General features: G+C 55.6%; 5 protein-coding genes and 1 long non-coding RNA gene across 16 annotated transcripts in view; 3 read left to right on the top strand and 3 right to left on the bottom strand.

The window, feature by feature from the left end:
• The first annotated feature begins 254 nt into the window (after positions 1-254).
• On the top strand, positions 255-8,637 carry WDR6 (WD repeat domain 6). Its single transcript, XM_068981651.1, has 7 exons — positions 255-375; positions 4,149-6,642; positions 6,717-6,800; positions 7,081-7,197; positions 7,284-7,402; positions 7,503-8,098; positions 8,246-8,637. The coding sequence occupies exons 1-6, from the start codon at positions 276-278 to the stop codon at positions 7,961-7,963; spliced, it is 3,375 nt and encodes a 1,124-aa protein (XP_068837752.1). The 5' UTR covers positions 255-275; the 3' UTR covers positions 7,964-8,098; positions 8,246-8,637.
• Positions 7,970-13,550, bottom strand: DALRD3 (DALR anticodon binding domain containing 3). 3 transcript variants are annotated; one of them, XM_068981652.1, is made up of 14 exons: positions 12,926-13,550; positions 12,477-12,604; positions 10,953-11,786; positions 10,577-10,872; positions 10,191-10,447; positions 10,023-10,102; positions 9,811-9,939; positions 9,494-9,564; positions 9,338-9,399; positions 9,154-9,236; positions 8,870-9,052; positions 8,674-8,811; positions 8,497-8,565; positions 7,970-8,412 (listed from the first exon to the last, which is right to left on the bottom strand). In XM_068981652.1, exons 3-14 carry the CDS (start codon positions 11,106-11,108, stop codon positions 8,293-8,295), a joined length of 1,644 nt encoding a protein of 547 aa, XP_068837753.1. In that variant the 5' UTR covers positions 11,109-11,786; positions 12,477-12,604; positions 12,926-13,550; the 3' UTR covers positions 7,970-8,292. The 3 variants fall into 3 exon arrangements, with proteins under 3 accessions (XP_068837753.1, XP_068837754.1, XP_068837755.1); XM_068981653.1 differs by having other exon boundaries at positions 8,674-8,793; XM_068981654.1 differs by having other exon boundaries at positions 8,870-9,013.
• On the top strand, positions 12,209-13,829 carry LOC138086951 (uncharacterized). Of its 2 annotated transcripts, XR_011145465.1 has the most exons (4): positions 12,209-12,640; positions 12,870-12,941; positions 13,141-13,277; positions 13,394-13,829. It is a non-coding gene; the product is annotated as an uncharacterized lncRNA (long non-coding RNA). The 2 variants fall into 2 exon arrangements; XR_011145464.1 differs by having other exon boundaries at positions 13,141-13,829.
• Positions 13,830-14,144: 315 nt separating this feature from the next.
• Positions 14,145-15,382, top strand: NDUFAF3 (NADH:ubiquinone oxidoreductase complex assembly factor 3). Of its 2 annotated transcripts, none has more exons than XM_068982859.1 (5): positions 14,145-14,248; positions 14,327-14,519; positions 14,678-14,744; positions 14,838-14,938; positions 15,054-15,382. In XM_068982859.1, exons 1-5 carry the CDS (start codon positions 14,172-14,174, stop codon positions 15,168-15,170), a joined length of 555 nt encoding a protein of 184 aa, XP_068838960.1. In that variant the 5' UTR covers positions 14,145-14,171; the 3' UTR covers positions 15,171-15,382. The 2 variants fall into 2 exon arrangements, with proteins under 2 accessions (XP_068838960.1, XP_068838961.1); XM_068982860.1 differs by having other exon boundaries at positions 15,017-15,382.
• Positions 15,383-16,317: 935 nt separating this feature from the next.
• Positions 16,318-21,127, bottom strand: IMPDH2 (inosine monophosphate dehydrogenase 2). 6 transcript variants are annotated; one of them, XM_068983226.1, is made up of 15 exons: positions 20,986-21,127; positions 20,499-20,547; positions 20,181-20,282; positions 19,988-20,062; positions 19,442-19,648; positions 18,870-18,957; positions 18,598-18,797; positions 18,426-18,516; positions 18,232-18,327; positions 17,907-17,978; positions 17,114-17,257; positions 16,885-17,029; positions 16,646-16,789; positions 16,481-16,564; positions 16,318-16,379 (listed from the first exon to the last, which is right to left on the bottom strand). In XM_068983226.1, exons 1-15 carry the CDS (start codon positions 21,081-21,083, stop codon positions 16,358-16,360), a joined length of 1,617 nt encoding a protein of 538 aa, XP_068839327.1. In that variant the 5' UTR covers positions 21,084-21,127; the 3' UTR covers positions 16,318-16,357. The 6 variants fall into 6 exon arrangements, with proteins under 6 accessions (XP_068839327.1, XP_068839329.1, XP_068839331.1 ...); XM_068983228.1 differs by lacking the exon at positions 17,907-17,978; XM_068983230.1 differs by lacking the exon at positions 17,907-17,978 and having other exon boundaries at positions 20,003-20,062.
• Positions 21,128-21,461: 334 nt separating this feature from the next.
• QRICH1 (glutamine rich 1) overlaps positions 21,462-26,894 on the bottom strand; it is a 42,250-nt gene continuing 36,817 nt past the window's right edge. For both annotated transcript variants that reach the window (XM_068981942.1, XM_068981941.1), the window contains 4 exons: positions 24,688-24,796; positions 24,180-24,331; positions 23,780-23,870; positions 21,462-22,366 (listed from right to left, as the gene is read on the bottom strand). In XM_068981942.1, the coding sequence (XP_068838043.1) occupies positions 22,174-22,366; positions 23,780-23,870; positions 24,180-24,331; positions 24,688-24,796 (545 nt within the window). In that variant the 3' untranslated portion in view covers positions 21,462-22,173. The remainder of the gene's footprint in view (positions 22,367-23,779; positions 23,871-24,179; positions 24,332-24,687; positions 24,797-26,894) is intronic.

Below are 26,894 nucleotides of genomic sequence, written 5' to 3'. Positions count from 1 at the left end.
CTGTAGGTACACTGGGCGGGGCGGGGCGCCGCGGCCGGGGGTGGGGCTTGTTGTACGTCATGTGACGGGGGGCGATTCGGCCCGGCCAATCCCAGCCGGACGGCATGGGGCGGAGGGCGGTCGTCATTGGACCTAGGCGGCGGCCGCCCCTGCCTCTGCTACCTGTTGCTACGGGCGCCGTAGAGCTGCAGCGCAGCAGCACGCGGGAAGGCTCGTCTCGCGAGAGCTCTGCTCCTTTCTTGGCCGTGGCAGCTGCAGCGGCTCGGGGGACCGCCATGGACGCTCACGAGGACTACGTTTGGCCGCGGGCAACCTCAGAGCTCATACTCCTCCCGGTAACGGGTCTGGAGTGCGTGGGGGAGCGGCTGTTGGCGGGTGAGTTGTAGATCGAGGCGCGCGCTAGCGGAGAAGAAACCGAACGCTCGCCTGGGGAGGGGCCTCAAGAACAAAGGGATGCCCCGAGTAGGAGGAGGACGGGCGGCGGGCGGGAACCCACGGCATGGCGGGGCTGAAGCGCAGCCTGAGGAGCCCAGGAAACAGAGCTGCGGTGGTTCCCGAGGCCTTTCAGAAACTGCAGGGGATGCGGAGAGGGCGGCTGGGGGCGGCAGAAAGGTGCAGGGAGACGCGGTCGGCGTGGGGGCGGGGGAAGGGAATAAGAGACACTTGTGGACGAGTCGGGCGGGGGCTTCATCGTTCCAGCCGGGATGCGGGGGGAGCTCCGTGATGAAGCCCCCCCTGGGCGGGTCCAGGGTCTGGGGCGTGGCCTTTCGGGGGTGGGCCAAGCTCAGAAGGGGGTGTGGCCTCTCGAGTGCTAGAGAGGGGCGGGTGATGCTCTTCCCTAGATGGGGATGAAGAGCCTCAGCAGCATGGAGTCGCGGGAAACCCGAGGATGAGACCTTTCTGAGTAGGCCAGTGCTCGGGGAGGCGGAGGCTGAGGCCCTTCCCGAGATGGTTGGGGTCCAGGAAATCCCGTGTCAGTGCCTCTTCTGAGGAGGGTTGGCTCGGGTAGCAGAGGACAGGGACCCGAGGGGACAGAGCCCCATGGAGCGGTGGAGTCCGATTGGAAGCTACTACTAGTGACCTGTGTTAGAGCTGCTGAGTTTAATAAGGGTCGCAAGGCAGGGCACTGGCTGGCAAGCCTTGAGTGAGCTGCTCCCAGCCCTAAGAGGGGTGGGTATATGGGGGCGGGAGATGAGGGCGGGGGGTGACCCAGTTCTGATTTGCTGTGAAGGCTCTGGGAGCCCAAGTTCCCTACCATGAGCTAAACTCCTAAGGCTCCTGGAGGAGGAAATAGGTAGGCAGAAAACTGAAGAACCAGAAGAGTAAACTCGGGGAAGACAGGATTTAAGACAGAATTTGCCACTTTATGGAAAAGAGGCAATTCTTGGGGGGATTTAGCAGGCAGAGCGGAAGGGCTTGTCTAGGTGAAGAGGCTGGACAAATGAGCAGAGACCAGTCCATTTCAGCCGTCGATCTGACTTATCCCTAGGGCCACAAAGCCCCATTGGTGAAGCCCCACTGAAAAGTTTCACAAGTCAAATGGCTTGTGAAATTTAGTTTAGTAAGCTTTTAAAGTGAATTCACCTACTTCATTATTTCCAAAGTGACTTTGCTATTGACACTTCTCAAATCCGACCCCTGTGAACCTATAGCCTGAATTCCCAGCCCTGTTCTCATCTGAGTGCCAGGCTCAAGTGCACAAGGGCCTACAAATTGGAATACTCTTGCTGGTGTTCGAGCTCAGACGTGGGAACATCAGCCACGCAGGTGCCCAAGCCCGAGAATCTGCCTCTCTCACCCCCCAAGCCAGCCTGGTTGATGCTGCGCTTAATACATGCAGCATGTGTGTGTCTTTTTCTACCGTTACTGCCATCATTTGAGGCCATGCAGCTATGCCTCCCCAACCTCCTCAGTAGCATTCTCTCGAGCTCATCCTTGAACCTTTTGTTTCCTGTTCTAGCCATGTTCCCCAAAGCTCGCACTCATCTCAGGGGCCTCAAAATTGATGTTTCCTCTGGCAAGAAAGGTTCAAGCCCTCTCCCTCCTGCCTGCTCTTCCTTTGACTAACAACTGCTGATCCTTGATTGCCTCACCTAAATGTTACGTTCTCAAGTCGGCTCCCCCTGACAGTCACCCAGTCTGGTTAGATTAGACCAGGGTTTGCCGGTCTCAGCACTTTTGATTTGTTGGATGATATCACGCTTTGTGTGAAGGGCTGTCTACATTGTAGGATGTACCTACACCCTTAGCCTCCACTAGATGCCAGTAGCACACACAGCTCCCAGTTGTAACAACCTAAAATGTCCTCAGACATTGCCACATGTCTTCTGGAGGGAAAGTGTCCCTCTGTTGAGAACCAGTAGAGTAGACTTTCCCATTTTGTATTCTTTTTTTTAAATTTGGCTGCAGCGCACAGAGTGTTTGGTCTTCATTGCAGCTTGTGGGATCTAGTTCCCTGACCAGGGATCGAACCCCCCTGCATGGGGAGCGCAGTCTTAGCCACTGAAACACTGGGGAAGTCCCTCCCTCGTTTTACATTCTGAAAGCAACCTATGTAGTTCTTTCCTGGAACATATCAAAACGATAACTATGTAGTGTTCCTGTATGATACTGTTCTAGAGCTTAAATATTTATTTGGCTGTGTCAGGTCTTAGGAACAGACTGTGCTATATACAGTAGGTCCTGTTGGTTACCTGTTTTTTATATAGTAGTGTGTATATGTTAATGCCAAACTCCTGATTTATCCCTTGCCTACCACATTTCCCCTTCAGTAACTACCATGTTTCCCCCTCAGTATCCATAAGTTGGTTTCTGAAACTTGTCAGTCTGTTTCTGTTTTGTAAGCAAGCTCATTTGTATCTTAAAAAGCTTTCTGATTGCACCCTATGGCATGTGGGCTCTTAGTGCCCAGCCCAGACCAGGGATTGAACTCAGGCCCTCGGCATGGAGAGCACAGAGTCATAATTGCTGGATCGCCAGGGAATTCCGTTTGTAAAACTTTTTGATGGTGACTATTCTGACTGGTGTAGTGATACCTCGTTGTAGTTTTGAATTGCATTTTTCTCTGACAGTGATGTTGAGCTTCTTTTCGTGTGGTTTTTTTTTTCTTTTGCTATCTGTTGTGTGATAGTGTTTAACATCTGTCTAATCCACAGAAGCAGGGTTTTATTCACTACTCCAGCATATTGTTCATTGTCTGGTTTATAATCAGTGTTAAATTAAAAAAAAAAAACCACTTTTTTTTTTTTGGCTGGACGACACTGCTTGCAAGATCTTAGTTCCCCAATGAGGGATGAAACCCAGGCCCCAGCAGTGAAAGTTCCAAGTCCTAACCACTGGAATGCCAGGAATCTCTCAAATAAGTGTTTATTGAATGTCAAAAGATTGAGATTGCAGGCTGGGAATAGCATGAGGGATTGCTACTGTCATCTCTAGTTAAGAGGTGATGTCCTGGACCAAAGTCACTGTGGTTGATTGGATTTGCAAGCTCTTTCGAAAGTGAAATCTCTAGAACTTGGAGATAAGAGGTGGGCTTCCCAGTTTGGGGCTGGGGTTGGGCAGAGTACGGTAGTATTAGATCATTGGGGTGAGGAGCATGGGGCAAACGTGAGGACGAGCTAGTAGATGAACATGCCTGCAGGGCAGCCAGGCGGCAGCTGAGGCTCACAGGGGTGTCTGCTTCCAAACTGCGGGCTGCCTCGCCCCACTGTTACTGAATGTGCTCACATCTTCTGAGGTAGAGAGAAGCTCCTGGAAATCAGGAAGGGTTCTGCTGTGGCCCGAAGGTAGAATGCTTGACTTATCAGTGTGCCAGTTCCCTGGGGGAGGAGTTAGTGTGAAGAAGGTCAGTGAGGCCAAGGATTTGAGGACTAAAACTGAGGATTCTGGTCTGAAGCATGAGAAGTTCGGTGGGATGAGGAGGAGATGGGAGTTTGACGAATTCATGGTTGAGCTGAGTGTCATGGTAACTGACAAGGGGCTCAGAGAGCGCTGAGAATACAACTGAACCTGAGATCAAGCTCTGAGAGCAAGCCCAAGCCTGCAGGATTGAGTGACCTGACTGCTGCGCAGTTCCCTTGCTCCCTGTCTCTTCTTGGCCCATGAGAATTAGAGGAGGGGTTCTGATGTGGCTCTCCGCCTCTGTCCAGGTGAGGGGCCAGATGTCCTGGTATACACCTTGGATTTCGGTGGACATCTGCGGATGATGAAGCGAGTGCAGAACCTGCTTGGCCACTATCTTATCCATGGGTTCCGAGTGCGACCAGAACCCAACAGAGACCTTGACTCAGAGGTCATGGTGGCGGCGTTTGGCAGCAAGGGCCTCCGAGTTGTGAAAATTAGCTGGGGACAGGGCCGCTTCCGGGAGCTGTGGCGCTCTGGCCTGTGGAACATGTCTGATTGGATCTGGGATGCCCGTTGGCTCGAGGGGAACATTGCCTTGGCCCTGGGCCACAACTCGGTGGTGCTGTATGACCCCGTGGTAGGGTGCAGCCTGCAGGATGTGCCCTGCACAGACAGGTGCACCCTCTCCTCGGCCTGTCTGATCGGAGACACCTGGAAGGAGCTGACCGTAGTGGCTGGCGCTGTTTCCAACCAGCTCCTGGTCTGGTACCCAGCAGCTGCTCTAAAAGACGATAAGCCCGTAGCCCCCGACCGACGGGTCAGTGGGCACGTGGGAGTCATCTTCAGCATGTCTTACCTAGAAAGCAAGGGCTTATTGGCCACAGCTTCCGAGGATCGAAGCGTTCGCATCTGGAAGGTGGGTGACCTGCGGGTTCCTGGGGGCCGGGTCCAGAATATTGGGCACTGCTTTGGGCACAGCGCCCGTGTCTGGCAGGTCAAGCTCCTCGAGAATTACCTTATCAGTGCAGGAGAAGACTGCGTCTGCTTGGTGTGGAGCCATGAAGGCGAAATCCTCCAGGCCTTTCGGGGCCACCAGGGCCGTGGGATCCGAGCCCTAGCGGCCCATGAGAGGCAGGCCTGGGTGATCACTGGGGGTGATGACTCAGGCATCCGGCTGTGGCACCTGGTAGGGCGTGGGCACCCGGGTTCGGGGGTCTTCGCGCTCTCCTTCAAGTCTCACAGCAGGCCAGGTGTCCTCAAGGCCGTGACGCTGGCTGGCTCGTGGCGAGTACTGGCCGTGACCGACACAGGGGCCCTGTACCTGTATGACCTCGAGGTCAAGTGCTGGGAGCAGCTGCTGGAGGACGTGCACTTTCAGTCCTACTGCCTCCTGGAGGCAGCCCCTGGTCCCGAGGGCTTCGGACTGTGTGCCCTGGCCAACGGGGAAGGGCGCGTCAAGGTTGTCCCCATCAACACTCCGACTGCAGCTGTGGACCTGACCCTGTTCCCAGGGAAGGTGTACAGCCTGAGCTGGGCCTTGAGAGGCTATGAGGAGCTTCTGTTGCTGGCCTCGGGCCCAGGTGGCGTGGTGGCTTGCCTGGAAGTCTCTGCAGCGCCTTCTGGCAAGGCCATCTTCGTCAAGGAACGTTGCCGCTACCTCCTGCCTCCAAGCAAGCAGAGGTGGCACACGTGCAGTGCCTTCCTCCCCCCAGGTGACTTCCTGGTGTGTGGGGACCGCCGGGGCTCCGTGTTGCTGTACCCCTCCCGACCAGAGCTGCTCAAGGATCTTGGGGTGGTGAGCAAGGTTGGGGCGATTACCTCAGCGCCCGGAGCAGGCAGTGGTGAGGGGGAGCCCTCCTTGGCTGAGTGGGGCCCTGTGTCCACCCTCCCTTCTCTGCACGGGAAACAGGGTGTGACCTCGGTCACCTGCCACGGTGGCTACGTGTACACCACAGGGCGTGACGGTTCCTACTACCAGCTCTTTGTGCGAGGCGGGCAGCTCCAGCCAGTGCTAAGGCAGAAGCCCTGTCGGGGGATGAACTGGGTGGCTGGGGTCCGTATGGTGGCTGACGGGAGCATGGTCATCCTGGGTTTCCACGCCAATGAGTTCGTGGTGTGGAGCCCCCGGTCGCATGAGAAGCTGCACGTCATCAGTTGCGGTGGAGGGCACCGCTCCTGGGCCTTCTCTGACACTGAGGCAGCGATGGCCTTCGCCTACCTCAAGGATGGCGATGTGATGCTCTACCGGGCTCTGGGTGGCTGCACGCGGCCACATGTGATTCTCCGGGAGAGCCTGCACGGCCGGGAGATCACTTGTGTAAAGCGTGTGGGCAGCATCAGCCTGGGGCCTGAGTCTGGGGTGCCCAGCTTCCTGCAGCCTGACCACCCGGAGCCTGGCGAGCCTGTCGAGCCCGGCAGTGAGGGCCCTGGCCTGATCGACATCGTGATCACGTGCAGCGAGGACACCACCGTCTGTGTCCTGGCGCTCCCCACGGCCACGGGCTCAGCCCATGCGCTTACAGCGGTTTGTAACCACATCTCTTCGGTGCGTGCGGTGGCTGTGTGGGGTGTTGGCATCCCGGGTGGCCCTCAGGATCCTCAGCCAGGCCTGACCGCCCATGTGGTGTCCGCGGGGGGCAGGGCTGAGATGCACTGCTTCACAATCATGGTCACCCCAGACCCCAGCCCCCCAAGCCGTCTTGCCTGCCACGTCATGCACCTTTCATCACACCGGCTAGATGAATACTGGGACCGGCAGCGCCACCGGCACCGGATGGTCAAGGTGGACCCTGAGACCAGGTGAGGCGCACTGCCCGACAGCAGCGAGGGCTGGGCACGCAAGGCCAGGCTCTGAGTGATGTCTGTCCCTGCAGGTACATGTCCCTAGCTGTGTGTGAGCTGGACCGGCCTGGCCTTGGCCCGCTTGTGGCTGCTGCCTGTAGTGATGGGGCAGTGAGGTGAGTGTAAAGGACTGGTCCCCAACCTTTTTGGCACCAGGGGCCAGTTCATTTTTCCACAGTGGGTGGGGGCAATGGATGGGGAGGAGATAGTTCTGGTTTTGCCTGCTGTTCACCTCCTGTTTCCTGGTCTGGTTCCTAACAGGCCACAAACCAATACTGGTCGGTGGCGCAGGGGCTGGGGCATCTTAGTGTATAGGACCCAAGGAGCCGGGAGGCAAAGGAAAGGGTGTAGAGATGTGCAGAGTGGCTTCTGAACTGGACTACCCCCCGCCCCCAGGCTCTTCCTCTTGCAGGACTCTGGGCGGCGACTGCAGCTGCTGGCTGAAACCTTCCACCACAAGCGCTGTGTCCTCAAGGTGCACGCCTTCACACACGAGGCACCCAATCAGCGCCGGTGAGGACTGCGTGGCGGTCCCACGTAGGCTGGGGGCACTCCTGTTGCTTTCCATCCCCCTCACCCAGCTGCTCTCTGGTCTCCAGGAGGCTGTTCCTGTGCAGCGCAGCTACCGATGGCAGCTTGGCCTTCTGGGACCTCACCACCATGCTGGACCAAGGCTCCCCTGCCCTGGAGGCTGCAGCGGACCCTGGGCTGCCCTGCCGTGAGTAGCTACACTGCAACTGTGGCTGCCCCCCTGCCCCACACGCACTCAGCCGTGTGTCAGGCTGGGTCCTGACAACTGTCCTCTCCTCTTTCTCCAGAGCTGGGCAGCCCCTGCCTGACTGTGCAGGCTCACAGCTGTGGCGTCAATAGCTTGCACACTCTGCCCACCCGTGAGGGCCACCTTGTGGCCAGTGGCAGCGAGGACGGCTCCCTCCACGTCTTTGTGCTTGCCGTGGAGATGCCGGAGCTGGAGGAGGCTGTGGGGGCTGCCGAGCTGCTGCCCCAGCTGCAAGTGCTGGAGGAGTACTCCGTCCCCTGTGCCCACGCTGCCCACGTGACAGGCCTCAAGATCTTAAGCCCCAGCCTCATGGTCTCGGCCTCCATCGACCAACGGCTGACCTTCTGGCGTTTGGGGCACGGTGAACCCACCTTTATGAATAGCACAGTGTACCACGTAGCAGATGTGGCCGACATGGACTGCTGGCCCGTGAGCCCAGAGTTTGGCCACCGTTGTGCTCTGGGGGGCCAGGGCCTTGAGGTCTACAACTGGTACGACTAAGACATCCCGCGGTGGCCGGCACACTGGGCATGGGGCCTGCTCACAGACAAAGTGACTGTCTGTGCCCATGCCTGGTGTGCCCAGAGGGGAGGAAGAGGCAGCCGCGGGTTCCTGACTTCAGAGCAGGAGCTGAAGGTGAGTAGGATGCCACCTGGACAGACCAAGAATACGCCCCACTCCCTGCCAGGGGACAAAACCTTGTCACACAAACAATTTATTTTGGCTCCAGATAGTTTAAAAAAAAAAAAAAATCCAGATCCTTCCCCCACCCCACCCTTTCAGTTGCTAAGACTTTGTGGACATTCCTGGATTCTAAGGCCTCCTTGGCCTTAAATGTGACTCAGCGGAGGGAGACCCAGCATGGCCAGCCCAGCGTGGAGCACTTCTCGCACGGCCCGCAGAAGCTGCAGACGGGCAAACATCTGACCAAACAGGTGTGGCCGAGGCTCCTGGAGGAGAGGCGGAGGCTGCTGGTCTCATCCTTTGCTTTCCCTGCACCACCCGCCCCCATCTGCCCTTTGCTGTGCACTTACCCCTAGGATGTGTACCCGGTTATAGTATGAGCTGAAGTCCATGCTGAGCTGGACCAGGAACTTGCATACCTAGAGACAGAGACCAAACTGAGTCCCTGGCGCCCGCCCCCCCCCCTTTTGTCCCCAGATCAGAATAAAGAACAGTGTGTGCAGCGTGTCCTGCTCCTCCGTCCTCACCGTCTCTGTGCGCGCGGCGATGTGAAGCCCTGGGGCGGGGCAGGGCAGGGTCAGGGCTGCTGTCTGCCTCAGCAGGTCTGGGAAGGGGAGGATGCTGTTGAAGAGCAGCAACCACTCACCCTGTGGGGGAGAAGGGCGCTGGGAAGGAAAGGCCTGAGCTTCCTGCACATGCCAGCTACCCAGGAGGGGCGCTCACCTCATCACGCAGCAGGGAGAAGTCTAGACTGCTCACAGGCGGGAAGGTGGGATACAGACCTTGTTCCACGCTGCACGTGTAGCCCTCAAAGAGGGTGGCGAGACGTGCACAGTTATACATGACAAAGGTGCCACTTTTGCTGCCCTTGGTGGAAATGCTGCTGTCAGCCAGGGCCAGGAGAAGCTGAGGAATAAAGGCACAGCTGCGCAGGGAGGAGCGCCACTGCACACCCTGTCCCCCAACTCCAACCCCCAGCCCTGGTCCAGCAAGATGCCCAGGCTCACCTGACTCGGGGGGGCTGTGCTGAGCATCTCAAATTTAATGGTCGCCACAGACAGAACCCTGAAGATTTCCATCCAGGCTGGGTCTGAGAGTACGGATCAGTCAGTCTCGGCAGGCAGACAACAAGGGGCATGTGTGCAAATGACCCCCCCTACCGGAAGCACAAGCAGGGTCTCCCAGGTGTACCTTGTTCCAGGTCCTTGCCATGCTTCAGTGATGACACCTTGCACACCTGGACGTGCCGGAGCCTGCATTGAGAAGAGAATGAGAGAAGGACTGGTGGACAGGGTCCCCCCACCTCCACTGGCCTGGCTCGGTGGCCTGCCTTCCAGCCTCACTCACTCGTAGTATTCGGGGGCAGTCAGGGTGCTGGGCGCACCAGTCACTTTCACTGGGCCACAGACCAGGTGCTTCTGTCAGGAAGACAGCAGGGGTCAGCTGCTGATGATACTCTCCAAGAACCTAAATGTGCTCCTGGACTCCCCCAGCTTCTGACCTTAAGCCCTCTGTCTCAAGTCCAGAGCCCTCTCCTAGCACCTGCTGCATGTGCCTAAGGTCCCCGTCAAGGTCAGGTGTCACCTTCTGGACCCATCAGCTAACAAGTGGGTTTCAAGGAGTCCTCTGAGGTTGCTGTGCGGAGGTTACCATCACTAACCTACCTGTGTGAGAGGAGCCTGATGATCCAGCTTCCACCAAAGCAGGTCCAACTTTTGCTGCTGGAACTCCTCCTCACAGCTCACTACGTGTAGGACCACGTAGCTATCTGCGCCCGCATCTGGGGCCGCAGCCTGTAGGGCAGGACAGTCACTGTGGGGGACACACTACACCTGGTTTGCCAGAAGCATACCAGGGTGAGGCGGCAGTCACTAACCAGGCCTAGGGAGCTGCTCTCGGCACCAGCCTGCACAGCCTCCTGCAGCTCGGCCAGCAGAGAGAGCAGATCCTCCGTCACTGGGGAGAGAACACACGGCTGAGGCCGGCCGGGGAGTGCGGGGGTGGCGGCGTCCCGACTTTCCGGCCCCTCGGATCCCGGGCCTACCCAGACAGCTGTCCACACTGGGGTCATAGCCAGCTGTGCGTCCCCGCTCCTCCATCAGTTCCTTCAGGCACACTCGACCCAGGGTGCCAGGGGGCAGGGCTCCAGCCTCACGGGCAGGGGAGAGCTCTGCAATCGCGCGATTCCTTAGGGCTTCGGTCGAGGCTTTCTCTGAGACCTCGGGCCAGTCCACCCGCAGCTGCCGCAGAAAGGTCGGCATGTGCGGGTCCCGCACAGCGGGGACTCGGCGCACACTCACCCTGCGAAGCGAAACGGCCTCTCAGCCTGAGTACCTGGCTCAGCTCGCTCCGATCCCACTCGCAGCGGCGCGGACTGCCCCCGCCCGAAGCCATCGCGCACCTTCGTTCTGGGCCCGCGCCCTCACTCACCTGTGAGCTTGCAGAATTCGCGCCAGGTGGTCCGCCACGAGCACGGCACGGAGCTGGCTCAGGCGGAGGGTGCTGGGGCTGCCGCGCAGCGCCGGGCAGTGCAGGACGACGCGCGGGGTAGGGCCGGTGGGGGCGGCGGGCGCGGCATAGGCGGCCACGGAACAGAGCACACGCTCGAAGACAGCGGACCGCTGCAGCTGAAGCGCCAGCCCCGCGGGGGTAGGCGCGCAGCACAGCACCGGGGCCACGCCCGGACCCTGTAGGCCAACGATGGCGTGAACCACGTCCTCAGGCACCTGCGGGAAGCCAGGAAGGTGAGCGGGCCGCTGCGCTCCCACCTGTCTCCGGCCCACGTCCTCGCCATGCACGCGCCTACCTGGTCGTCCCCAAAGCGCGCCTGCAGTGCGCGGCGCGGTGCCAAGAAGTCTCGGGCACGCAGGTGGCGGGCGTGCGTCTCCTTGAACCACACTGGGCCGCCAGGCCCCAAGGCCGAGTTCAGGGCTCCCAGGGTCTCCTCTACCCCGAGGCGCATGGCTACCGGAAGGGGCAGGCGGGACCGGAAGCAAAACGTCGAGGCGGGATTTCCGGGAAGGCCAATTGGTTGGAGCGGGGGAACTGGCAGGGACTCCTGAGTGGACAGTGGACAGTTGCTTTCGCTCCCTGGCCCCAGCCCTACCCGCCGCGTGGTCCACCTGACTGGTCAGGACTAGGGTAAGAAATCTCGGGGTCTACTCCGGACTTAGGGCTCTCTCGCTGTTGCCCGCAGTAGCAACAAGGGAAAGAATCTACACAATCCGGTGGTGCCGAGGCAGGGTTGTCTCTCTGACATTTAGGTATTTGTATAACGTTTCATTTCCTCCATGTACACATGATCAATGGAGAAGTTAATAGCAACCCACTCGTTTTCTTGCGTAGAGTCCCCATGGACAGCGGAGCTGGCGGGCCACAGTCCATAGGGTCACAAAGAGTCGGGCACGACAAGTGTCTAAGCACACATGGTCAAAACGCCTCAAGCTACAAGTGGATTCTGAAAGGGGGCAGGCAGCGTAAAAGCCACGCTCATGACCTACTGAAAGAAGACATTTTTAAAGGGAATCTGTGGTCTTTAGTTTCAGGTTATTTGCAAGCATTCCCTCCTTTGAGATAGGGGTTGTCTTTTGCTCCTCATGTGTCCACTCTGATAGAATTGCCGGTTTTCTTCTCTTGGATCCTGAATAATTAGAACCATCATAATAGTTTCCAGAAGCCTTTAATGCTTCTCCTTTAACCTACTGTACTGTAACAAGGACCCTCCCATTTCCTGGTTTAGACTGCCAGCCATTGTGGGTCAGATAAACAATGTGACCTGAAAAGACCCAGCTGAAGGACAGTTCTCTGAGCGTCCAATTCCTCTACCAACTCTCGCCTCCTTCCTGTCAGGGCTGCTCAGTGTCTTCACTTAACCCTTGCTCTCTCTTTTCTTAATAGGGATGGAACGTGAGGCACTAGCGCACTGTGCAGCAGAGCACTGAGCACCCCCTGATCTCTGCCCCGGAGCAGTGAGTAAACAGAGCTCAGAATACAGAGGAACCTAGGTGCAGGAAAAGCTTGGCAAGAACCCCTTCTGGGCTAGGGCTGCAAGGCCCCACTGGGAAGCTCCGAAAGAGCACTGGGCGGACACGACATTCCCGATGGCTTCTTGGGTGCCCACTCAACGGGAGTGATCGTGTCATTCCAAAGCGCTTTCCATGCCTCACGAGCAAGACCAGGGGATGGCTGCTAACAGGACTGGGGGTCTGGAGGCCAAGCTGGGGACTTCAGCTACTCTAAGTGCATTAAGACCGTTGAGGGTGGTTTTACCCCAGGAAGTGAAAGGCTATCTTTAGCAAGCTGCGGGCTGAGGCGGCCCTGTGGGACTCACCGCCATTGCAGCCCTATCCGGAGGCCCTGGGTCCTCCCTCCCTTGCCAGTGCTATCTCGGGCTCCAAAGGTGGCCACCGCCTCGGTTCTCTGACGTCTACTCCTGTCACGTCCAGCCTGAGGGCACACCTGAGAAAGAGACGGAAACCAGAGCGACCCAATAAAGTATGTCTGGGGGTCAGGGGCTAGCCCACCCCACCTCAGTCAGGACGCTGCTCAGGCAGGAGAGCAGGGAACGAAATCCAAGCGCAGCTGGAATGCTCTGGAGACAACAGCTGCTTTTGGGATTCCGTTGCCCGCTGTCCAGCCATGGCGGGGCAGGGAGGGCGGGAGGGCGGTTTGAGAGGATTATCCTTCTCCCTAGGGAAATCAAAACCCACCATTCCTATCCCAGGAGGCGGACCCAGGAGTAGACGGTGAAACCAAGACGAATGGGAAAAAGCCGCTCACCTAGGCCCCCAAACAGGTGTGGTGGGGAGCCTTCCCTCGGACCAGGTCTCGATTCGGATTAGATCCGCAGGGTACAGTTAGCCATGTTGGTCCCATGCCGTCAGGGCCACTGTAGTGACGGCGGTGGGTAGGGCGTCGGGATCAGGCCAAGAGGGAAGCGCGCCCGTGGGGTCGGAGAGGAAGTAAACCCTCCTCGGGGACTCCCCCGCACCCAGGGCCCTTTGTCCGGTGACGCTGCCAGTACCCGGAGCGCTAGACGCCCAGCGGGCCCGCACTGCAGCGCCAGGAATCCCGGAAACCCACTGCGACCGTCCTCGGTTGTGCCGAGCCTCCCGCGTGCCCGGCCCAGCGGGTAGGAGATGCAGCAACGTGCCCCTGAGGCCAACACACGGTGGGCGCGCGGAGATGCTGGAACCTGCGCGGGTGCCAGCGATTCTCACGCCAGTAGGCCTTCTGATCTGGCTCAAGACGCAGGTCACGGGATTCTCGGAGCGCGAGCGAAGTGCGCGACAACAGGGCGAGGCTCCAGCCGCTGTCTACTTCACCGTCCGGTCCGGTCTAGCCCGGTAGTCGCGACGAGCAGCTTGAAGTTCCCCACCAACGCGTCCCCTTCCGCTTGCTCCGGCTGCAGCGTTGGAGCCATTTTAAGGCGAAACCCCCAGCCACGCCCCCTCGGGCTCCGGAGAGGCCAATCCAGGCGCAGCCACGCCCCGTGCGACTCGCGGCCGCGACGCCAACGGTCGCGCGGGTGACGGTTAGGGAGGGGCGGGACTCGGGGGGGCGAGCGACTGAAACCTGAGCTGCCGCCCCGCCCTCGGAACCCGAAGCACTAAAGCTGGGATTAGAGGCTGGGGGTTGTGGGCGGGCGCCACGCCCAGGCCAGGTGTGCGCGACTCCAACAGGTGCTCGGCCGCCCTCCCCCGGCCCTGGGAGCCCAGCGTAATGGCTGAGAGCTGGGGGCCAGGCAGTGCCCTGCGGCCGGCCGCGCCTCCAGGTGTCCGGCTCTCCCAGGGCGGCCTGCGGGCGCCCGGGGCGGGGAGGATGGCAGGTGCTGACACCGGAGCCGCGCTGGGGGACGCGGCCTGCTGGGACCGAGGCCCCTGGCCCGCTCCCTCCCTTCTCCCGCGCTGGGCCGGCCGAGCCGCGCGGTGTCCTCCGCGACGCTGGGGGCGCTGCAGCCGCGCTGGGCTGGGGGACGCCGCGACCCCGTTGACCCTGCGCCAGCCTCCCTGCGCGCCGGTCCGCCATGGCCGCAGCGTTTGTGCTTCGGAACCTGTACCGCGCGCGACCTGCGCTTCGCTGTCCGCCCGCGGAGCTGCCATGGTGAGCCCGGACGCGGTGTCCCTGACCATCCGCCCCACGGCCGGCCATTCCCGGCCCCCTGACAGTACCTCTCTGCAGGGCCCCGCGGCGGGGACATCGGCTCACGCCGGCGGATGACGAGCTGTATCAACGGACGCGCATCTCACTACTGCAGCGCGAGTCCCCGCTCGCCATGTACATCGACAGCTACAGCAGCCGCGGCTTCGTGGTCAACGGGAATCGCGTGTTTGGACCCTGCGCGCTCCTCCCACAGTCGGTGGTGCAGTGGAACGTGAGCGCCTCCCTACAGTGAGGAAACCGAGAGCCGGAGTCACGGGCCTGCCTGTCCCTAGCAAACCTGGCTTTTCTTTCATCCCACTCTGGAGCAGGTAGAGGGTTTCTGGGAAAACCTACGTGGGCTTATATTTATCTTGCCCTCTCCCCACACAGGTAGGTTCCTACCAGGACATCACCGAGGAAAGCTTCTCTCTCTTTTGGATGCTGGAGCCCAGGATAGGTATTGATGGAAGGGAGGGCTGAAGTGCTGAGCCCAGAAAGGCACCCTCTCGACCGAGCTGCTTGTAGACTAGCCGAGCCTATCCTTTCCTAGAAATTGTTGTGGTGGGCACCGGAGACCGGACTGAGCGGCTGCAGCCCCACGTGCTGCGAGCCATGAGGCAGAGGGGCATCGCGGTGGAGGTGCAGGACACAGTACGTCCGGGACTGGGGGACTTGGAGGGGAGCCCAGGCCAAGCCCTGGGCCGGCTGACGCTAGCTCTCTCATTGCAGCGCCCTGGGCCGGCTGACGCTAGCTTTCTCATTGCAGCCCAATGCCTGTGCCACTTTCAACTTCCTCTGTCATGAAGGCCGAGTGACAGGAGCTGCTCTCATTCCCCCACCTGGAGGGACTGCACTCACATCTCAGGCCCAAGCTGCAGAATGAACCACCGGAACTTAACCTGACTTGTCCAGGAGGGCCTTATCACCTTCTGCAGAATGCATTGGTGCCCTGAGCTTTCACTAGCCCCTCCCGTTTCGCACTGTAAGATTTGTTTTGCTTACCAGCAAATTACTACTTTAAGCCCCTTGTCTGATTTTCTACTAGCTGTGTTGCTGGCCAGGAGCTGTTGTCTCAATGGGTTCTTGGAGGGGGTTGTGAATGAACCAGGGGGTCATGGCTTGGCCTCTGAGAGGCCAGGGGGCAATATAGGCACCTGTTCTAAACTGTAGGTCTGTCTACTTGCTCACATACAGATTTGAGGGGACCTCTGTGCTTCCTCCATGATGTCCCTTAGAGACTTACATTAGAGAATACGTGAAAAGTTAAAGTAGTCACTTGGTTGTGTCCAACTCTTTGTGACCCCATGGACTGCAGCCCATCAGGCTCCTCTGTCCATGGAATTCTCCAGGCAAGAATACTGGAGCGGGTTGTCATTTCCTTCTCCAGGGGATCTTCCCCACCCAGGGATAGAAACTGAGTCTTCCACATTGCAGGCAGACTCTTTACCAACTAAGCCATCAGGGAAGGTTCAGAGTATGTGGGTCTAAACCTGGTCCCATGTGGCTGAACTTTGGGCTAGCAGGAGGTCCTGTGGATGCCAGTCCAAAACCCCATGCACTTTTCCATGACCCTTTGTAAATACCCACAGTCAGATTCTCAGTGTGAGACCAAACTCTTGGGGGCTAGAGCTGGTCTGAACTGCCTTTTGAGCTACCCTGCTGCTGCTGAGTCACTTTAGTCGTGTCCGACTCTGTGCGACCCCATAGATGGCAGCCCACCAGGCTCCCCCGTCCCTGGGATTCTCCAGGCAAGAACACTGGAGTGGGTTGCCATTTCCTTCTCCAGTGCATGAAAGTGAAAAGTGAAAGTGAAATCGCTCAGTCATGTCCAACTCTTTGCGACCTCATAGGAGGAGCTTTTTGAATCTAGTTAGCAACCCCCACTTCCAGCTCCTTAGAGCATCCTTATCTCAAGGCCAGAGGCTTTCTGTGGAAGGACAGTATTGTGTTTCTGTGTCTGTGACAGCAGCAGCTGCAGAGCCCGACCTGCTTGTTGACCTCAAAGATCAGGCATCTCTTTTTTTCAAACTTTTATTGAAAAATCGACGGGGTGTGCTGTATAATCCCTTTTCAGAAAAGACGCTTCTCATACCTGTTGGCAGAAGAACCAGCTGTGAAATGAGAGCAAGAGAATGGAGGCAGGGGAGAGACCTCTATCCCAAGGACAGAGGAGTAGAGAGGGTTGCCACTTACGAATGGAGGCTGTGGACACCACCTTCCACCTGGGCTGAGGATGTTCTCTTCTCAAACTTGAGCTCCCCAGAATACATCATGGCTCTGAAGAGGGGCAGATGTCAGATGTGGACAGCTGGCCCTGGGCCAGCCCCTCTACCCACGGTCCCAGCTCCCTAAGCTTACCGGACTTGGGTCAGACTCTTAGCACCAATATCCTGGCAGGAGTGCTGGATGCCAGCAATCAGGTAGGGAACAAATTTGTGGATGGATCCTTTATCCTGAACAGCCCCAGACACCCCCTGGGCCACCTTGATTTTGTCTGCTTCACTGCAGGGAGAGGCAGGAAAACACGGGCAAAGTCAAAACATGGATGATGATGCTGGTGCAAGATTAGCATGGGGTAACTGACCTGCCTGTCCCACCTGAAATATCGGTTCTGGCTGCTGAGATGCTTGTCCATGGCATCGAGAGAACCCATTCCACGGTATTTCTTTAGCCGGATTCCATCAGAGAAGAAGTACTCACCAGGGGCCTCAGTGGTAGCAGCCAGGAGGGAGCCCATCATGACTATGGACAGAAGGAGTGCTGGGGAAGACCCTGAATGGCATCAGGAAAGGAGTCCCACCAGGCTTTCTGAGTGTTGGGTCTCACCTGTGGAGGCTCCAAGGGCCAAAGCTTTGGCAATATGGCCCACATTTTGGATTCCTCCGTCAGCGATCACAGGAACACCAAAACGCCGCGCGTATTCTGACACCTTGTAAACAGCTGTTGCTTGGGGCCGCCCGCAAGCCAGCACTGTTGAGACACGGAGGAACAAATGGAGGGCTGGAGTTAGTGGGGACAGGCAAGAGGCTCTGGTACCACAAATCAGCATCCAGGAGCTCTCAGCTCCACCTGCAGCAGCCTGGTTGAGAAGAGTCTTGTCTGGGATGGCTGCTGCCCCATCTGTCTTAAATAGTACAAATAGCTGTGATGGCCTCCACTCACCCTTGGCGTGTGCGCGTGCATGTGTGCATGGCCCAGGGCAGCCTCAGGCACATGCAGTCAGCAGCCGGGAAAGCGCCACCCAACTGGTATCAGATGGGGTAGGGGTCACCGTGCAGTTAGTACCGAGAGACCCACCCCTTGCTCCCTGCATAGTGGGCTGCTCAGGCAAGATCAGGGCAGTGGTCGTGTAGAAACGGAAGCCCAGAGTTGGTCCTGAAGCTGTGCCTACTGCAGGAGATGTGGGCAGAGCAGGGCCTACCTGGAGAAGGGCCTGCCCTACAAACACCCCAAAAGAGGAGGCAGCTGTGTTCTTGAGCAGCTCCCAAAACCATGGTCTGTCATTCAGTTTGCCTTGCCCACCCGTCAGCACCACAAACCCCGGGAGCTACAGCTACAGTCAACCAAGCAGCCGGGCAGTGGGCAGCTGGGCCGGGCCAGTGGGCCGGGCCGGACTTACTATAGCAGCCCGTGACAGTAGAAGGGCATTTGGGGCTGTGGGACTTTATGTCTGGAGGGATCTTGGGAGCCACTAAATAAAACAAACAGACCAGAGTTTAGAGAGGGCACGGAGCAGGAGCAGGGAGGCCAGGCGGGGGAAGTGGCAGGTAGAGGACGAGAGCTTGTCTTGCTGTTACCCATCCCAGGGGCCTGTGTGGCCCTGGGGCTGCCCCTACTGGAGGACTCCGTGTAGCTCCCGAAAGAGTACTTGGCTCTGAGGCATGTGGGGCTAAGGGCCCTGCTAAAGCCTGGTCTTTGAGGCCCTTGCCAAAGCATTTTCTTACCTTCCTGAGTGATGCAGATGGAGCCGCTGCCCATTCCCACCCGCAGGGCATCTACACCAGCATCAATGAGGTTCTTGGCCTGAGCAGCTGTGACCACTGTAGGGAGGAACAGGGAAAGGTTCATGTGAAGGTCTACATGGGACCTAGCTCCCCAACTCTCGCCCCACATTCTTCAGTGCCCCCTCTTGTCTCACCATTGCCTCCGATGACTTGGAGACTGGGATATTTCTCTTTGATGTACTTGATCATGTTGATCTGGAAGATGGAGTTTCCTTGGGAAGAGTCCTGGGACAGAAATGTAGCCCCAGTGAGACTGTGGTACGGCAGCTGCTCCTACCACCCCACTTTGCCTGTGCCGCAGCTCACCAAAACCACTACGTCCACACCGGCCTGGGACAGCAAGTCTAGCCGATACTTGTCATCCTCATGAGTGCCAATGGCTGCTCCACACAGCAGCTGCTTCTTGGCATCTTTGGAGGCCAGTGGGTAATCTCGGTTTTTCTTCAGGTCTGTCCGGGCAATGATGGCCACCAGCTCATCATTTTCATTTACAATGGGTAACTTTCCTGAGGGTAGGCAAGACAAAAATCAGGACATTGGTCTTTGGTTCCTAAACCCTTCCTACCTCGAGGACTCACCCTTCTTGCTACGTTGCAGAATTTCATTTGCCTCCTTCAATGTGATGCCTGCAGGGGCTACCACCAAGTCTTCCCTCTTTGTCATAATCTATGAGAGAGGAGAATTGTGAGAAGGGAAATAAGGGATCAGGCCTCCCAACAGACCTTGCCCTAACTCAAGGGTGAGGTTCCAAACACCACCATAGACACCTGCATCCAGCCTACCCTCGTCAAGTAAACACAACAGTCTATCTATTGGCAAGAGAGAGAATTTAGTAGAAACAACACCAGGTACATGGAGCATATTACAGAAAAAGAGCCATACCAAAGCAATGACAAGAGGAGGCTTAAGTTGGTCCTTGAGCACTGGGCCCCTCTGGGAGTGGCAAAAAACTGGGGTATGCCTGCAAACATTTTGGCAGATTCAAAGCCTTTGGTGGGGAAGGGATGCAGGAGTCCTATTAAAGGGTCAGAAACTTGGACATTCATCCTTCCTGAACACCAGTGCCCTCAGAGATGCCACTTGGGCAAGAGAGTAGAAGCCTTCTAATCTTTAGCCTGGGCCGTCCGGGTTTGGATGTGTTGTTACCCACCTCTCCCAAAAGCCGGTCATGCTCCTCCTCCTTGAGAAAGTCAATGTCCCTTGAGGAGATGATGCCCACCAGGTGGCTTCCCATCCGGCCTGTGTCAGTGATGGGGATACCACAGAAGCCATGCCGGGCCTTGGCTTCAAAGACATCCCTCACGCGATCCCTGGGACTGAGGACCACAGGGTCTGTGATGAATCCCTGCTCATATTTCTGGAAGGGGTGGTGAAAAAAGGTACTTCTGAACCATTTTCATCAAGCTCTTGGTCTGAAGCCTGGGATGTGTGCCAACTCCCCCTTTGGCAGTGCCACAGGATCAAATCACAATCACATAACACTTCAAGCCCAGAGCTAGGAAACATGAGTGGACTGTAGGCACTGTCCACGTGCTCCTCTTCTGCAGCTGTAAGACACAAAGTCTCAGGCTCCTCCTCAGGAAATGAACCCCCACAATGAGAAAAAAGTGAGGAGAATAAATCACCCATCCCTACCCCCCACTCCACCACCGTGAAATTCCCAGGAACTCATGATCATGATCCTCGCCCTTCTGACCTTCACTTTCCGAACTTCATTGGCCTGGAATTCTGGTGTACAGTTGTGATGAATGAAGCCAATACCACCCGTAAGCTGCAGGATACACAGAAAGAAAACAGGGAAAAAGTGACCAAAAAACTGTGTCATTATTGTATGTCTCTGGGAAAAACAAATGTGGCCCCTGCTCCTGCCCTCACACCATAGTGCTCACCGCCATTGCTATGGCCATCCCAGCCTCTGTGACTGTGTCCATGGGTGAGGAAACCAGTGGGGTCTTCAGAGTGATCTTTTTAGTCAGAGCAGAGGTCAGGTCCTAAAGAAATAAAACCGACTAACGTGCAACAGCACTTCATATACCTCAAGGCAGTACCATGTTCCCCACAAAACAGGTGCGCTGTATGACCTGCATGTCAGTAAAACCCTTCCATAGGCATCCACCCCCAAACACAGTCTACTGAGGTAGCCGAGAGGGGACAGCAGCACCTTATCCAACCCTGACACTCGGGAGCCTGCTCCTGTCCATACTCACCACTTGGTCTGCAGTGAAGTCGATGTACCCGGGGAGAATGAGAAAGTCACTATGGGAGGGGAATTGGGAATAAGGGTTAGGCTTACGGCAGCCTGCGATGCCATCCTCACAGATCATCTCTGAAGGCATTTGAGCAGAAAGGGCAATGACCTAAACCGAATATCACAAGCAAGGCAGAGGTAGAGAACAAGGGAGAGACGGAGACAGGGGACCCTTTCTGCCACCAGCTGTCATCAGCACCCCTGGCAAACTGACAACTCCATGTGCCCAGAGAACGGAGTTCCTAGGCTGGAAATCCCAGGCGCTATCAAGATGCCGTCTCCATCCCGCCCGCTTCAGACCTGTCAAACCAAACCTTAGATACCGGTGGGGAATTTCTGGAGCCCTCCCCCCTCGCCAAACCTAAGCGGGCTCAATGGAGGCCCCCACCCGGCCTCCCAAGCGCGCCGCCCCTCTCCTGGCCCAGGTGAGCCGGCGAGGCCCGCACTTGTAGGTGAGGCCGTCTCCGCAGTTGAACAGCTGTTGTGCCGTGAGCCCGTCGTCCGGCACGTAAGACGTGCCCCCGCTAATCAGGTAGTCGGCCATGGCTAGGCGTGGAAAAGCCGCGTGTCTCCGAGGACGGCGCCGCAGAGGCCTCTGCCTTCTGGGCCGCGCGAATATAAACTCACCGATATCGTCACTGCGCCATGCGCGTCGCTTACGTCAGGACGCAGCACGCAAAGGCGGAGCCTATTGGCTCTAGGGCGGGGCTGGCGGGGGGAGCGCATGCGCACAGTACGCCCTAACCGAGTCGCCGGGGAGTTTGACTGTTTCCCGTCGCAACCCCCCTCCCGGAGGACATTGCCCTGAGCAATTAACAGGCAAGGCTTGGCTTCCACTGTCCCGCCAGACTCCTCCCAAATAAAGAGGCGTTGTTCACTAGCATGTTGAAAAGACGTGCTTGTCATTCTTAATAAACAACTAGATTAAGAATACATAAGAGAAACAGAGTGGTATCTTTATATGATACACAAGTGTATGTTACAAGAATTCCATCAGGCACAGAAGCCTCAGGTTTAAGGCCTCAGTGTTAGGCCGGGGTGGGGGGAAAAAAAAGGCATGGTAAAGTTTTTACTTTAACATCTAAAATGTCACTTGTCATAAAGGAGGGTGTAATAGAAATTGTCTTTAATAAATCATAATTGAAGTTCCCCTCATTTTCCTTCCATTAAGATGCTAGGTTTGTGTCTGAGCATGAAGAAAGAAAAGACCGCGGCTCCCCCGTGGTCAGCGAAGTCTGCCAGTCAGAGTGGAAGCCAGCTGGGGAGATTCCCTGGAGGGTCCATCCATCATTAATTCCATCTTTCTGGAGGAAGGGAAGGGGCCACATTTCTCCTAACAGTCCAAGCCCTTTCCTCAGGCCCCCCACACACAAAAAGTCAGCCAGCAACTTTCCAGGACATCTGGCTCTCAGGAAACCCTGAGCCCCTATGGGCTGAAGAGTCCCCACAGCAGGTTTATGAAGATGCACAAGGGGGCAAAGTTTCCTTTTACATTTGAAACAGAAGCAGTCTGAAAGGCTTCATAACTACACCAATAAAAAAAGAAAAGAAAAAAAATGGAGGCCTCTTCTTTAGTGTGAGTCTGTCCGTTTTTTTCCTGGATGGTCTCCCATGCACCATGGCTGAGGGGTCTCTCAGTGCATGGTGCTGGCGCTGGCCACCGCAATGGCCTCCTGAATTTCTCGTATCACCAGGATCCGAGTCAGCATCTGCCCCATCTGCTCTCTGCTGATAGGCTGGACTGAGTACCAGATCGGGCTGTTGGGGGCCACCACCGGCTCGGGCGTCAGGTAAAAGGTGTCATTCCGGCCTTTCACACTCTGGGGGCTGGAGAATATATGGGTAAAAAGCTGGGTAAAAGCGTCATAATCTCAACCTTCCCACCTTGAACCTCCTGGACAGATGCTACCTACAAAAGATGGGAAGTTCTGGAAAGAATGGTGGCTCCACAGTAACTCCTAAGCTCCATGCAGCCAGGGCACACTACCTCTAAGATGTCCCTACTTTCTGCTCTCCACTTCGCACGCTGAGTCCTCTGATTAGGCCTCCCCTGGCTCAGCTACTCGAGTCCAGCCGTATCCCACGCTGAACCAGTTCCACCACCTATCTATCTCCGAGTCTTTGCTTATGCTGTTTCTTCTACCCCACCCATTGGTAATTTCTCAACTTCATTTGCCTGACCTCTCCGCTTGCTGTGATGCTGCGGCCTCTACCTGCACTCACGCCCACCCTCAATGTTGTGCTGTACTTCTCTAAGTACTTAGCATATGCCATCCTCTAACAGTTATTCATCCACTGATTCAAAGTTTATCAAAGGGCTACTGTGTGCCAGGCCTGCACTAGGTGCCCAAACTAAAAGAAGTGAATAAGACCCAAGAGTCCCTATATAATGAACCTTACAGGTAAGAGGGGAGACAGAGAGCAGTCACAACAGTTACATAAAGACAAAATAACAAAAGCACTGGAAAGGGCTACAGAAGAAACAGCCAGAGGGAACAGGCAGGGAATCTCGAAATCCTTCTCTGATAAAGTTCTTTTAGGAAGAATGGTTAGGATGAATAGGAGCTAAATGACCAAACACGTGGGGGTGGCAGCATAGGTCTTGAGGAAGGGAGAGTAAGATACCATTCAGTAGAGAAAAGCAGTGTTACTAGAGAGCCAAGAGCTATGAGGACAAGAGGTTAGCAAGGGAGCGTGCTTGAAAGGCCCTGTTGGTAATTAGGGCAGTAATCAGGATTACTGTCTTTCTTTGTAGAATAAAAGGAAACCACTGAAGGTTTTCATCTAAGTAACAAAGTAAGACCTACCATGTTGAAAGATCTGCTGGCAGTGTTGTGAGGATGATATGCCCAACTGCAGAAGCAAGAGAGAGCAAAAGCCAAGGAGAGGATCTCCCCTAGACTTACGGTGTAGTGACCAAAGGTCAAGACCAGGAAAACACAGGGCTATACGCTCAATATGTGACAGAGGCGGCCTCTCTATACCTTCCTCCCTTGACCTTCACCCCCTCTCCATCAAAGTGCACCATCAGGGAGCAGCCCTGGGCACATGCTCTGGGAAAACCAGTAAGTGTGCTTCTATATTTAGCCTTTTGGAAATCTGCTTTTACTTAGCCTGGGAACTGAGAATGCTTCTGTGAGCACGCGTGCACGCACACACCCACATGCAGATACACACATGCACACACACACAGGCGCACAGATACCCACACCCACACCCCTAGTCACACAGCCTCCTCACCATTTAAAGAGGTAGAAATCGTAGAGCTTGATTGGGCATCTCAGTGGGTTCTCTGGATTTTCCGTCTGCTCTGCATACATGTCATCTGTAACTATAAAACATACCCCCCACCACAGACACGGCATCAGACTGCCTTTACTTAGGAACCTCAGGCTTTCAGCCATCCCAACTAGGAAAGAAAAGGGTATGAGGCATGAGGGTGAATATGAAAGGAAAAGGCAGCTATCATTTCTGGGGCATCTCTGCTTCTAGAAGAGTTTGAAATCAGTGACTAGGGAGAAGGGAAAGGAGCATTCCTATCCGCAAATCCCCATCCTCACACTTGTCACTAGCCCCCCAAGCATGAGGGCTGGGTAGAACTAGTAGCACCTGTTTCTGCAACCCCTGCCTCCTTCCCTACCTTTCTGGCCAGTCTGGTGTATCCCAAGTGCCTTCAGGTACCGAATACTCGTGCTTTTATCCTTGGGATTAGAGGGGTTCTTCTTTGTCTGTCGTAAGACCTTGGAGAAGGCCAGCTTCATGTGCTGGTCCACTGTCTTCAACAGGAAGTATCTGCACCACAAGTGAAAGCAAGGCAAAGGGAGGGGTGCCAGGAGGAGACCACGACTTACCCTCCGCCATCGCTGCTTCAGAGGAGCCGCTGCCCACACTCCCAGAATCTGGGCAGGCCCACACCCAAATACACTGTCCAGTGGAGGAGTCTCATAAAGACTGATGGGAGGGACCTGGCAAGGCTGTCTGCCTTACTGGTCGCCACACAAAATGTAGCCCAGTGGGGTGGAGGGCTTCGCTAGCCCAAAGGCTCTCAAGCATGTCAAAGGATCTCAGAAGTCCATCTGGATAGTTTCTACCCTCTTCACTGGGCGGATGCCAGCAGTGGCTAAGCATGGAGCCTCTGGAACACTTACTTGGTGTTAAAGAACATGAGGGTGGTCAGCAGGGTGGAAGGGGAGTGAGCCCCGAGCTGCTTGCACTCCCACAGCATCTCCTCAGTCACGTGGCTGGGCAGGACATAGCCTAGGAGGAATAGAGTACTGCTACAACAAGAGGATGGCAGGATGGGAGGCATGAGGCACAGCGAGCACTACACGGGAGTACAAGTTTCACTGGAGAAGGCTTCCTGGGATATAGCAGAATCATCTGGAAAGCTTGTTAAAACACAAACAGCTGAGTCCCAACCCAAGGTTCTGGGGGAGGACCCGAAAATGTGTGTTTTCAACAAGTTCCTAACACTACACTTTGAGAACCCCGGCCCTCCATTATCGCTCTCACTGGATGTTAATTCTTCCTCTAATCCCAGGTTAATATCAGGTAAAAGGACATCCCTCAGAGAGCTTGCAACACCCCAAAGTATCAATCAACCTCTGCACATATGCAAACTTCTCTGAAAAGAGCATACAGAGCTTTCATCATAGCTTCCAAGGTGTCCAGACCAGGGCCCAAAGAACTGGTATACATGCCCCTGTTCGTCTTTGTTAAACCTCTATGTCATCCATTCTCATCCCCCTCTGGAAATAGAGGAGAATGATATTCAGATCCCTGATAGCTTTCCCCCACAGGGTAGGTTTTACTTTCATGAGCTAACTGAAAGCTGGACAGGGACAAACGCAGTGGTTTCATCAAGAGTTCTGGACACACAGGTCTATACCAAAGATGACACAGGTTGATCACCAAGCCCCCATCATGTATTCATAAAACAGTCAATGCCCAAGTGTGTATGTACCAGGCACTGAGGACATGGTGCAATAGCAGCAAACACCAGCATTGTCCTACAGGAGTTTCAGGATTCTCCAGGCAGGAAGCAAGGGTGGCACTTTCTAGAAGCAGGGGAAAACATGGTCTGCCCAATACATTCCTTTTCTCTGGTCTTGACAAAGCTGGCCCTCTGATTTCATTAGTACTCTTCCACCTCTTTAGGGCTTGTCTGCCTCTGCTCTTTTATTCTGTGGCCCAATGGCAATAAGATAAACTTCCTCGCTGCTGCTGTTCAGTCATGAAGTCGTGTCCGACTCTGTGACCCCAAGGACTGTAGCCCACCAGGCTCCTCTGTGCATGGGATCTCCCAGGCAAGAATACTGGAGAGGACTGCCATTTCCTTCTCCAGGGGATCTTCCTTAGTCTCAGACAAATCTTAAGCAGGATGAGTGACAGAAGATGCTCTCCTTGGGGAAGCCTAGCCCTAGGAATGGTCCAGGCATACATTTAGTACTGCTCTATTTTCTCTGGGTTCTCTCTGCCACCTTGTCACTTCCCTACCTTTAATCACTTCTTAACAGCGCAACTTAAAGTGAACTGCAGTATCTGAAAATCAGAACTCCTAGGGTGGGCAACAGGAGTTACACATAGAAACAACATATAAAAGCCTCATAGTTCTGAATCTGAACTGTAAAGTATCAAAATGTTCTATTTTATATTTATTTTTGTAGTTCTGCCTAGAAACTATGACCAACCCAAGAAGCAATGAGCATCCCTACCACCCAGATGGTGGTAATGAAATACCATTTAACACTGAAAGGAACCAGCCTCCATGGAGAGCTGATTGAGTCCACAATGGGAGACAGAAAATGGCCAGGATAAGCCTGGAACATTTTTGGTGAACCAGAAATCAAGGAAGTAGGGTCATGCCAAACAGACTTAAGAGCCAATTTAAACAGGCTCCATATGGCCAGACAGAACAATTTGTACACCATTAAAGATACTAAGTACAATGAATTGAATCATTAAATATGTTTCAATTAACTTACTCACAATGATTCTTTAAAAAAACAAACAAAAGAAATCCCAGCTGAAGCTGGTAAACCAACTCATTACTGTCAAAGCTGCTAATCGAAGGAGAAGAAATAAGCCCTCATCCTGCTTCTTCTATATAATCTCTACTGCTAGGAAATCAAAGAGCTGATGAGGGAAATTTTCTCTTTGTATTTCAGCTAATAAGAAGTAATAACATCAGAATACCAACGCTTGCAACTCCTAATGAACTAACGGATCCAGACATCATGGGCACCCACCTATGATGTAACCCTGCCAAGAAGAAAACACACAGAAAAACCAAAACCTGATTTAGCAAGTCTTTATATGCAACTACCAATAAACTGTAAATACAGGGGACAGAAGA

Source organism: Capricornis sumatraensis, chromosome 10, assembly GCF_032405125.1.
Source record: "Capricornis sumatraensis isolate serow.1 chromosome 10, serow.2, whole genome shotgun sequence".
In the NCBI taxonomy this organism is placed as follows: domain Eukaryota; kingdom Metazoa; phylum Chordata; class Mammalia; order Artiodactyla; family Bovidae; genus Capricornis; species Capricornis sumatraensis.
The sequence above is the reverse complement of the archived record's forward strand: the minus strand, read 5'-3'. Positions and strand labels throughout refer to the sequence as shown.